General features: G+C 45.2%; 2 protein-coding genes across 3 annotated transcripts; both read right to left on the reverse strand.

The window, feature by feature from the left end:
• Positions 1 to 45: 45 nt before the first annotated feature.
• On the reverse strand, positions 46 to 6,808 carry selenon (selenoprotein N). Its single transcript, XM_008285370.1, is given in 12 exon segments — positions 46 to 1,447; positions 1,814 to 1,915; positions 1,989 to 2,101; positions 3,052 to 3,157; positions 3,240 to 3,428; positions 3,869 to 3,950; positions 4,031 to 4,168; positions 4,711 to 4,835; positions 4,914 to 5,126; positions 5,433 to 5,563; positions 5,650 to 5,767; positions 6,386 to 6,808. Coding segments are annotated over 12 exon segments (1,674 nt in total). The 5' UTR covers positions 6,575 to 6,808; the 3' UTR covers positions 46 to 1,279.
• A 1,484-nt stretch (positions 6,809 to 8,292) lies between these two features.
• Positions 8,293 to 10,390, reverse strand: znf593 (zinc finger protein 593). Of its 2 annotated transcripts, none has more exons than XM_008285371.1 (4): positions 10,340 to 10,390; positions 9,302 to 9,509; positions 8,819 to 8,881; positions 8,293 to 8,707 (listed from the first exon to the last, which is right to left on the reverse strand). In XM_008285371.1, the coding sequence occupies exons 2-4, from the start codon at positions 9,499 to 9,501 to the stop codon at positions 8,581 to 8,583; spliced, it is 390 nt and encodes a 129-aa protein (XP_008283593.1). In that variant the 5' UTR covers positions 9,502 to 9,509; positions 10,340 to 10,390; the 3' UTR covers positions 8,293 to 8,580. The 2 variants fall into 2 exon arrangements, with proteins under 2 accessions (XP_008283593.1, XP_008283594.1); XM_008285372.1 differs by lacking the exon at positions 10,340 to 10,390 and adding an exon at positions 10,143 to 10,318.
• Between the last annotated feature and the right edge of the window lie 1,660 nt (positions 10,391 to 12,050).

Below are 12,050 nucleotides of genomic sequence, written 5' to 3' on the forward strand. Positions count from 1 at the left end.
TTTGATTCTTGCTGCGTGAAACCAAGAACGACAGGATTCTGGTTTAAAAAACAAAACAAGTTTTATTTCACTTTGTGAAAAAATGGCACTGGCAGGTTACAGAATAACAGTGTTCCTCCTGTGAAGGCTCCACGTGGACCTGAAAGAGCAAAACTTAAGAGTGACCGATTCAGGTGAGTTTTCTGGATCCCTGGGTTCTTGTGTTTCAGACTGAAAACTGAAATTAGAACTTAAACACATTTTTCTCCTTCTGACTGGAAAAGAGGAGAATGAAGTGTGAGGTGGGAGATGGTCTGCAGGCCCACATCGGTTCAAACAAAGATTTCCTCTTGTTGAAGACCAAACAGATGACTTTTACCTGGAGCCTGAGAGATAATAATAGTATTTAGCAAAGATAAAACCATTTTGTTCCACTGATTACTTAAATATGAGCAACATGGAAAAGCCGTATGTGGACTTTATCTGCGTTTATATATATTTAAAAAAGAAAAAAGCTCTTTGGTGTCACATCTTCCTCTGAACAGAAAAAAAAAAGCAAAATATTTCAACATTTGGTTTCAAACTGGAGCTCTAAGAAAACAACTGAACTAATGGTTTTATGTGCCGCGGTCCGGTCTGGTGGTTCCTGCAGCCCGTGAGTCAGAGGAGGGCGTTTCCCTCCAGCGGCCTCAGCGAGAACATCAGGCGCCGCCCGGCTCGGCCAGAGCTTTCAGGCGACGTCTTCACTAACTGCTGAAGCTGAACTGGAGGCAACGGCGGCTCCGGACCGACTCTGGGTCCAAGTGGGCTGCAGGAAAACACACCCGGTCGTAAAATATTGCACATGCAACACCACAACATAAAGAAAAAAGGAGTACTGAATATTAGACCGTGTTGTGATGCACTTGGGATTTGTCGTAGGAATGACACGAGCACTCGGGAGTGACTCGACAGGCTGAGCAGCAGCTACAAGCAGAAGGTCTACGTGTTCCTGCTCCGTGTGCGACGCCCTCGTGTTTCATTCAAATATGCATAATGTCTGAAGGAACAGCCTCCCTGTGGGTTATGTACACGACCTACTCACGATACAAATACTGGTTAGAAAACTTGACCAAGAGAGACGTCCAAATAAATAGTAGCAAAGAGGGCAGAAGGCAAAACGTTCCTCAGCTGCCAACACTGGAGAGAAAAGCTTCTCTACATGACTGTTGGTTGGGTTTTCCTTATCTTGGATCCTTCCCCAGAGGAGTGATTATCATTTCCTCAGCGGCTCAGGCTCCACCACACACACACACACATGTTACTGTGTGAGGTACTGCTGGGCTCGGTCCAGCCCTTCTTTCAGGAAGCTGATGTAAGTGGATGTGGAGGGGTCCTCGAAGCCGCCGGAGAAGCTGAAGGTTGCTGCTTCCTCCTCCGGCTTCATGGCCGTTTGGTCCAAGAAGAAGTTGGCGTTGATGTGGTGGACCTAAAGCCAGGCGGGTGGGAGAATTTACTGGGACTGATTTCACTACAGAAGACAGTTAACTGTTCAGAAATACAGTAAAGACGACAGTACGACTGGCTGTGCAACTAATAACCAAGAAAACTTCATGTTAGCCAAGCTGGTGATGCTGCTCCTGTCTTTCTTCTGTATTTACAGCCTGCAGCTATCTCTCTCTACATCAGTGTACATCGTTAGCGGTGGAACCTGCCATGTTTTTTTTAATCCTACAGCATCCCCGTGGTCCTGAGCTCTCTTAAATTACTGCGAACCCAAAGCGTCCAACCGCTGCTAGTTCACACTAAACCTGACATTCTTACACATCATGACGTCACTGACAGAAATCCTTACAATGGTTCCGTTGGGCAGCGCCACCATCATCTCCACGGGGAAATTGTACTGCTCCAGGTGCAGGCGGGCCTTTTCGCTCAACGCAGGGTTCTGCTCATCAGCCTGAGTGAAAGAGGAAACGTGAACACATGGCTGTAGGAAAAGTCAGTGGAGCTTCTGTGGATCTCTACATCACCTGCATGTTCTCCAGCTCTTTGACCAGAGACCAGCTGCTGATGAAGCTCTGGTTGAGGAGCGCCAGGACGGGCGAACTTTCCAGGACTGTCTCCCGGAGAGTTCGCCCCGAACCTGCAGAGGTGAGAGGAGGACGAGGAGATGAAGATGATCACCTACAGCGCTCACAGTACACGACTAGAAGTGACACTAATGAAATAATGTTAGATGTTTAAGAGCAGTTCATCCAAACTGAAGCTAAACTGGAGACGAGTCCTTAAAGCCTCAGTCCTGATCTCATCCAGAAGCTTCTACATCAGTTATGTTCACATGAGACACCGAATCCTTCAGTCGTCTGTGTCTCCGCTGTCCGTGTTCAGCTGATTGTTAGAATCAAATTAAGACTCATATGTTGTGTAAAACTAAAATTGATTGTAAAAGTGTCACAACTTACTTTGATCACAAAATAAAGAATTCCTGATCAGTTTAATGATTCTAATTCACAAATGTAGACTGGCTGTAAAACCAAATAAGGTTCAATTATCTATTTAAGAACATATCAAAATATTAAATAAAATAAATATCAAGAAAAGCAATAAAACTACAACAATGATGCTCCTTCTCTTTTCCCCTTTATGATTTTATTTTTTAGATAAACTGTTTATCTTTTAATTAACATAGAATATAAAATTGTCAAAAGACATTCATCATTTTGAGCTCATGTTTTCTGTCAAATGGTTCGTGTTGTTTGTTTAGTTCTCTGTTCATTGGTAAATAAAGTTCTGTTTAAAAAATCAAATGTTAACATCAGACACCACAGGCCTGTTCTGGTTAAAATCAGGCTGTAGTCTAAAAGGAAAAGGTCTGAAATGAGCAGAAACACGTTTTCTAACTCTTGAATTCATCGTTTCTCATGCAGGAGGAGGACAGTGTTCATCCTTTAACAAATTAAACTGTCTGAAGTGTCTGTAGTCTGCAGGCCGATCCAAACCCGGCGGCCTGAAACTGGATTTATTGAACGTCTCTTCAGAGTTCAGAGCGCAGAATTCAATAGTGTGAATTTAGCTAATTGTTAATGATCTCACCTCAGCAGGACTGATCATCTAAAGCTCCCCAAAGCAGGATGGAATGGACGAGCTTCTTCTCTGCTTCGGCTCGCTCGAAAGCCTCTGAAAAGGGCAGGTAGGACACCTGAGAAGGAGCACAGCGATAAATCAGAACCACAGACAGACCAGCAGCGTGGAGAGCAACACGCTTCATCACAGGCCGTCACCTTCTTGAAAGGGTAGAGGGTGACCTCCAGGCGGCGGGCGGCTTCTTGCTGACTGATCTCTGAGGTCCAGTGGATCTCCTCGAACACGAACTGGATCGGTTCGCTGCTGCCGTCCCGACTGTCGATGATGTTGCCCTGCTCGTCCACGATGACCGACGGCGTGGACGGGCCGGTGGACTGCAGCTCCAACTGCAAACACACGCTCTCATTAGAAAATGAACTTCAAATGAAAATGAAAAAATGACTTAATGCCTGTAAACACAATCAAACATAATTTGAATATTTAAAGGACAAATTGGAGTAAAAACAGGAGCTTAATGTGAATAAATGGAAATGAAACAAACAAATCTTCTATCAGCAGGACTCTTTCAAACAAAACGCTGTCATAGATTTGCATCAAATTTTAAAAATGCAGGAAAGAAGGAGCAAAAACAGACTAAAACTAGATTAAGACCAGTCTGATATTTGGGCACGTTGTGAGAAAAACAGTAAGAAGAAAGATTTAAGGATGAAAAAGCCTGAAACAAAAACCCATTGGATGGATTTGTTCTGTCTTAAGCGACGGCCCGTTGTGTAGCTGCACATCGACAAGAACAGGAACAAATATAACGGCGTCACTGCAGCTGTACCTGCGGCAGGTAACCGATGTCCACCTCCATGTTGCTGCTCTCGCTGGCTCCGTAGAGCCACTCCATGTCCACGTTCAGAGACCTGAACACAGAAGGACGGGTCACGCTGAGCAGAACCTGCACACAGTACAGAGAGGGGAAGCATGCAGCAGGACGGTCTACCTGTCACTGGGGACGTAGAGGTGGAAGTGGCGGACGTGGGACGCGTCTCTGGAGAGGACAACGTTGCCGGTGAACTGGCCCGGAGTGAACCAGAAGGGAAAGTCTGGGACGTCGTTGAGCTGGAACTCTGCATGAATCCTGCAGACGAGAAGAGAAAGAGCTGCTGAGGCTGGAGCTCAAAGGTCCTGAGCACAGATCAGGAACTTCCATCTGTCAAAGTCATCCATACTTAACACTACAGCTGACACTCACAAAGCAGATGATCAAACACTGCATTGGGGTTTGTTATTACCAAACATTTTAAAAGTGCTCTACACTGCGTACATCATGTTACTCTCACAGTGAAGGAAGCTCTGCTGCAGTGACGAGAAAACACAAACCCACAGTGTGTCTTTGGCAGCTTCCTGCATTAACAAACACTTTCCTCCAACATCCCATAATCATGTCACACTTTTATAAACAGGCAGCACAACACAATGAAGACATGACGCTGGACTAACACACGAGGTGAACACGAGGCTTGATCGACCTGCTGGCTGCCTGCCAGACTGAACCATAAAATTAAAATTCCTCCTATGTTCTCCACATCAGTCAGCACTAATGCAACGTCTGCATAATTTAGTAGTCGATGGGCTGAAAGATGAAAAAGCAGCTCTGTGGGTTTTTAAAGTCTGACTCACCTGAACACGATGTCGTAGTAAAAGTCGTTGCTGGCGCGAATGCAGGCGACGGCGCCCTGCGGGGCGAAGCGGGACTTGATGAAGGGACGAGGGTGGAACATGCTCAACAGGGAGTGGATCAGAACCTGCAGCAGGAGAACCACGGCATCAGAAACAGCTCAAAACCTAGTCAGCAGCTAAACCGGGCTGGATGAGTCCGGTACCTCTTTGCCCTTCGGTGTGGGAGGGTGGTATCGGTTGTTGGGAAGGTATCCGGTGAAGATGTTGAGCTCGCTGGGAATCACCCACCACGTGTCTCCCACCTCCACCTTGTTCTTTGGGGGCAGGAACACCCTGAACTGGCCGGCAGAGAACGACGAAGAAGGCACTGCTGGGCTCTTCCAAGAGCGCAGGCCACTCAGAGAGCTGTGAGAAACCTGGAGGAGGAAAAACCACCAGCAGAGACGTGAGATCAGTGTTTCAGAGTTTGAATGAGGTGCATTCACAGAGAGTCACAGAACATGAAGCACCACATTGACCAAGAACAACCACATTGACTCAGAGTATGTGGAGTTTATGCTGTGATGGTTTATCTGCTCAGCCTGTATTTAAAACCCTTGATAAACTGTAAAGTATAGTTGGTGTGATTTACTCCCAGCAGTCCTCTGCTGAGCCTGTACAGAAACAAAAGGAGAATAAACCTGCGTTATAAAGGAACCACGTAGAGTCTGAAGCTCTCTCACCCCCAGGAACCCGTCCTTGCTCTTCGTCATGGAGTCGAGCAGCAGAGGCTGCATTCTGGCCTCCAAGGTCAGAGTCTCCCCGTTGGGGTCGTGGATCACCTCCTCCTCCAAGTCCACCGGGGCTGTGATTCCTGTCAGGAAGTCATTACAATCGCAGTCAGCGAGGGGTCACACGGCAACCAATGAGAACAGCAGGAAGAAGTACGACACGACGCACCTGTGAGCTTCTCTGCGATGGGCTTGAACTCCTCCGGGCTGAGATAGAGGTCACGGTCGGTGTCCAGGGAGGAGAAGAGGAAAAGGCCCTCGGCGCCCAGAGTCCTGACGCTCTCCTCCTGTAGAAAACACACAGACTGATGCTGCTTTCATTCCACACGCTTCAGGGACTTTGAATGCATCAAATCTGGGACAGAGAGCCTCACATCACGTCAACCACAAACCCTTCAGAGTCTGAACCAGGACGGCACAAACGCTGCTGCAGGTACGATGTGTTTTTAAAGCATATCGCAGCACTTTGGTGTCTGAGCAGGAAGTCAGGATCAGCAGTGAGGATCAGCCCAGAGGCTACAGATTCCTGCCTCTCAGTCAGAGGACTTAGCACTCAGGCTGATGCGTGCCTATCAGGGCCTGCACAATGGAGGGGCAGAGGGGGAGGGAGAACAACTTGGAGACCCTCTGGAGGCAAACAAGTGAGGATTTGAACAAGGGCTTGAGTTTTACCAGCTGTGAGAAAGACCCAGCCCTCTAATAAAACCCCATGAGGTGGAAAAAAAACTTGCAGGAAGGCGACTGATGTCTGGAAAATAACTACTGAAGACAATAACTGTAAATCCCAACTCTGATGTTACTCTAGTGGAAGGTCACTGAATGCACCAGAGGGTCAGAGCAAAGTTTCTGAGCCACTAAGTTGAGCTCACTGCCGAACCGAGCCTGACTACAGATGTGGGTCTTACATGACGTCTGAGCAGCTGGGCATCTTGGTAGTACTTGATCCCGACAGCGAGGAGAGGGACCGCGCAGACCACCAGCAGGGTCCACAGCCCCCTGCAGGTCCGCGATCCGGAGCCCGGGGTCCGGGCACCGTTCTGCGGCCAGATCTTGCTCTCTTCCTCGGGGCTTCTTTTATCCACGTCTGCGGCCATCCTCGACCTCCACCGCAGCTATTTAGACGAGGGCATGATGGTCGGATAATGTCCAAGAAAACAGGGGGCTACTAGCAGTAATCCTTCAGCGTAAACTTTCTCCTTAAAGTGCGAAGAACCTACCGACAGTCCGGTTGGTCCCGTAGCCGGCCACCGCGCGTCTTTTCCGGCCGTTACCCCCGCTGGCAACAGCTGTGAAGCGTTAGCTAGCAGCGCACAGTTCTTATTTCCCACATCTAATGTGGAACCATATGGATGAGGTTAACGGCGTCAAGCGCGGAAGTCACACGCAGGATAGACCGGATGTTGGGCGTTTGTGCGTAAAAATAAAAGCACAGATGTTTGACTAATTCTAAATACGTACTTCAGCTCTGCGTGTGTTACTCGCAGAAGTTAGGAAAGAATATTAAACCGTTGTTGTTAGTTTTTATAAGCATTTTTTGGGGTGTGTGTAAGTACAATTGATCTGATCTCCTTGATGACTATTTTAGTTGCAGAACGGTTGAATGTTAACCGTAGGCGGCGAAACCAAGAGCTAAATTCAACATCCCCATAAACGACACTATATATAATACGGCTTTGTTTCATCCCCTAAGGTTAATTTACTCTCAGCTACTTTACATTAACTGGCAACGACACCGCCGGCAGCTTTATTTTGAAAGTGATCGCCGGACGTTGTATCTTAGGTTCTGTCTAGCTTGGCGCACTGGCACAGTGGCCACATTTAAAGTGGCAGCGCTGCCTCGTTCATCCAAAGAATGTCTGCTAGCAAGCCTCAATTACATGTTTCCCTGCCAGAGGGGGTGCCAATATAATTATTATTATTATTTTGTGACTTGTGCTTTAAAATCTACCAGCAGAGTTCATAGTTTGTTTCTGCTCTATTCTTCTAGAACATCTTAATAACATGTCTACAATCCAACCAGTGGTGGAAGAAACTTCAGGAGAAGCAGTAAAACCACCGCAAACTATCAATGAAATGTCCAGTACATCAACTACACGTGTGAGCGTGTAAGCAGACTTTATAAATGATTAAAGTGCAGGTTTGTATCATCTACATGCTGCTGGGTAGCCTCATCCAGAACAACTCATTCAACACCTTCATAAGATTAGATGTCAACATGTAAAATCTTCATCTGAAAAGTGACTACAGCCGTCATTAAAACACAGAGCGGATTATAAAGTAGTAGTTGTGGCTTCAAATGTGTCATGACGTACACGAGTACATCTACTTAATCACCTCACTGCATTAATTAATTGTCTGAACTTTTATAGATTAATTCATTTTTATGTTGGGAGACAGCTCGTAGGGGAGAGGACAGTGGGCAACCCAGAGAGGTGAAGTTATATGAAACAGAGAAGCTCAGAGATAATTATATAATGATAATCTGATGGTGACGGCATGAACTCGAGGCGTCCAACTACAGCACAGCCTCTCTGCCGTTATTGACCACTGTGGCCTGGACAGTGAAGCCAATTCAATGTGTGGCTCCCACAGTTTTAACATGTTCAGTTCAACCAAAACGATGTATTTTTCTCAGACTGTTTCTTCTTTAAGAGGCTTTAGAGGCACAGAAACGTAAACCTGGTTGCAGAGCTCTCATCAGATATTCTATGTCTTTTAATCAAATGAATAATGAAGTCAACAGAATACAATACCAAAGATGAGGAAAAGCATCCAGTATTTAAAAAGAAGAAGAAAAAGTCATACTGCTGCATACACGCAACCAACTGAAACCAGTTATAGTTTATTATCCTCCCCACAGTTCTTCTGTACTCCGTATTTACATCGCTGTACGTTGCATTAGACCATATAGAATAAGGACGCGTCTTCAGGATTTAAAGTTAAACAACCACATCACAGCTGGCTGAAGAACGAGCATCACTTGTCACAAAAAGCACCAAGCAAAGCTTCTGGGATTTGTGACAACAGCACAGTAACAGAAGCACACTGGTAATGCCTCTGTTGTAGAGTCAATCAGTCCATGAATGAAAGCAGGCGCTGCTCAGTCCATGTCCTCCTCCAGCGGCTGTGTCTTCACCTCCACAGGCTTTGGAGGGATGTAGGAGCCCATCCCTGCTGCTCTCTCCGCCTCAGCCTGAGTGTAGGGCTCCTCTCTGAGCTGTTTCAACCTGGACGGAGGCAGAAAGGTGAGAAACTCACAAAGCTGCCTCGGTGAGGATAAAGAGTCAAAACATATAACGGCTAATCGGTTATCGTAGACGGGGCTCATGATGCCTCACCGCTTTTTGTGCACTTTGGTTTTGAAGTGCTCCTTCAGCGACCTCATGTCCACGAAATATCTCCTGCAAGACATGAAGGTTCACCGCATTAAAAAGCCACATGCAGATTGTATACAAATTAATTAATTTGATGACAATCGTTTAGCATTATTTTTTAACAAGGATGTTAAATGCTTCTCAGTTCCTCTCACTTTTCAGCTCCTCAGTTGTGAATGTTTGAATGTGACAGTAAACCCAATCTCATTATGGGAAAATATACATGCTTCCTAACAGTGGGCCTCTACAGCGAATCCAGCTCGTCTCCATCTTCTAATGAGCACCGACACTAACACAGTCAGGACGTGTGCTGCAGGATGTACAGCTGCTTAATTCACATATGAGAAGAAGTCTAATCGCTGTATGTTACGTATTGGAAAGATCAGTTAGACATGAAGCCGACCCGTCCAGCTGCAGACGTCTACGAGGACCTACAGAAACACCTACGCGCAGTGCAGGCAGTAGTGCTGTGCACATCCCGTCACGTCGTAGTCCACCTCCTGATGCAGCAGCTTGGCCGCCGTCTCGGGCTTCATGTCCGAGTGGATCTGGTCCAGATCTTTGGTTCTGCGTTTCGTCTTCCACGTCTTTGCGATGTTCTTCTTCTTGTCACTCTTGTGGTTTCCCGTTTGCTTGGACTTCCCCATGATGGACGCTGCAGGACAGGACGAGACGAGACAGGAAGTCAAGACGGAGTCCTGACATAGTCGAGTGCAAATGAGCATCGTAGGAAAATGTAATTCTGCCTGCAGGCCTCGTGTTAAAGCTGTAATGTTGGTTTCTGTACGTCTGTTTTTATCTGGATCAAACAGTCATGATGCACAAATATACAGAAGATCACGTCTGAACTGACAACATGGACGAATCTGTGAAAATGTCTTGTAATTAGATAACTGTGACCAAAGAAATGTTTGCAGTTTATCACATAATCAGGCATAACATTTAGTAATATAGTATATATAAAGTTCTATTCTATATGTGTATATATGTGTGTGTGTTTATATGTATAGTTTCCTGTGTTGAGTCTGACATCCTCGGTCAGCTGCAGGAAACATCCATGGATGAGTTTTATATATAAAATAAAGAATCAATCTCTTTTGTAGTTATCCTGTGAGCTGTCACGATGGTTTAAAATATAACCAGAATGACAAATATAAACATCTGGATGCATTCGATCCACGAACTGATCCTTTAAATCTGTTTCAGAGAAGATCAATAGTTTATAATCCAGGACACAGAGCCGGTAAACTAACGCACGGACATTATGTTGATTGACTCTACAGCTCACCAGGATCGATTTAAATTCGCGGATTCCTTCTTCTCGACTGTTTAACAAACCGAATATCCTTAAAGTTTCGGAACCGAGCCGGATGTTCTGTGTCTCCGCATCAGATCCTACAAGCTGGTTTACAACCACATCGACCGGTAATAAACACAGATCTGCGTCTAAAATCCTTCTTACATCTGTTTTCAGACTTTGCTTACCTTCCACACGTGCAGCTGAGAGAAGGCCAATGTACTTCCGGGTCAACAGCAGAGTGAAATGCACCTGCTCACCTGTAGAGGGCGACAAATACCACTAACCTCTGAAGACCTGAGCTCGTGTTTGATAGGTACTTTCTTTTATTATTAAATTATATAATATTAATAATATATATATATTTAAATATATAAAGAGAATAAAATATATTTGTAAAAAAATATTGTAAATAAACAACAATAACAAAATAATAAAAAATAAACATTAACTACTGTAGTAATATAACCCAAAATGTGATGCCCACACATGTGGACACCAGGTCTTAAGAGGTTAAAAAAAAAAAAAAAGCTAGGAGAAGAATAAAGAAAATTAATAACTGATGAAATAACATTATTAATAATAAAATGACAATCCTATTTTCATGAGCTTGGTCTTAATGTTTGTAATACTGTCAGCCATGTTGTTTATTATGAAATGAACCCAGCTGATTCTTCATGTTAAAATTCTCCAGAAACCCCTTTTTTAGTTATTAGAGGTTCCTGCAGGAACCGCTGCCCTGAATCGAGCTGGTTCCTCCAGAAACCCCACAAAGCAAGTTTCTTTGAATTCCCCCAGAGTTCCTTGAGGCTCTTCAGCTTCTGAGAGAGTATTATATACACACATGTTAAAACAGTTTCCTCCTCTCTTAGAATCTGGAGAGCCTCTCAGAACTTTGGGGGTATTCAAGTCAGACAAGCGGTTGCTGGAGGAACCTCCAATAACTCCAGAAGGGACTCTGGAGGACACTTCTGTAGAGTTAGGCCTAACAGACACTTTAGTTAAAACAAAAACCTCAGCTGTACTGTAATTGGGTAAACTGCAAACTTTTAATCAACATATATTCAATATGATCAGTTTGGTTCAGTTAATGATGAAGGAATAATAATGCTGCCAGTGTTTAAAGGGCCCCATTATGAATATATCTAATACTGGCATTAAATTCTGACTCGTATCTTCCTATCAGGATGTCCCAATAATTCTCTTAAAAACTTCCAGCTGATCCAAAACGCTGCAGCCAGAGTTCTGACAGGAACCAGTCACAGAGATCATACTTCTGCCATATTTGTCGTGGAAACCAGAGGTTGTTGGAGGATGAGGAGGCGAACACAGAGACTCAGATGTTGTGATGAGGTTTACTGATATCTGGAGAAGTGACACCAACAGAGCAGCAGTTCATGCAAACAGTGCCAGCATCAGTTCTGAGGATCCTCTCTCATCGTCTTCTGGGTGAGGGGCCAGACTGGACCAATATGGAGACCGTTAGTTTGCTCAGTATTGTTCTGTCCTATGCTCCTCCTACTACAGTAGCTCCTGTCCATCAGAAAGTCACATTAGGACAAGATAAGGCCTGAACATGGAGACAGGGCTCAGGCCGGTAGAGGCTGAAGGAGAGCAGAGACCAAACGTAGTGACCTCCTCTCACCTGTAGGACAGTTTGGGACGACGTCAGCCAACAGCTGAAATGAGATACCTCGAAGGGAAAAGGGTCAATTTTCATGTGTTTTTTTTTTATGTCACTGCACCTGTCCACACCTCCCACGCCCACCTGGGGAGAAAGGAGAGGAGGAGGAGGAGGAAGAGAAGGAAAAGCTGCCACTAGGTGGAGCCAGAGGGTACGACACTTTAATTTGAGGCGAAACGTCGTGAAATTTTTATAGAGTTTTTGGTCTTTTCTCA

The sequence above is a fragment of the Stegastes partitus genome, unplaced genomic scaffold (assembly GCF_000690725.1).
Source record: "Stegastes partitus isolate 25-593 unplaced genomic scaffold, Stegastes_partitus-1.0.2 Scaffold399, whole genome shotgun sequence".
NCBI lineage: Eukaryota > Metazoa > Chordata > Actinopteri > Pomacentridae > Stegastes > Stegastes partitus.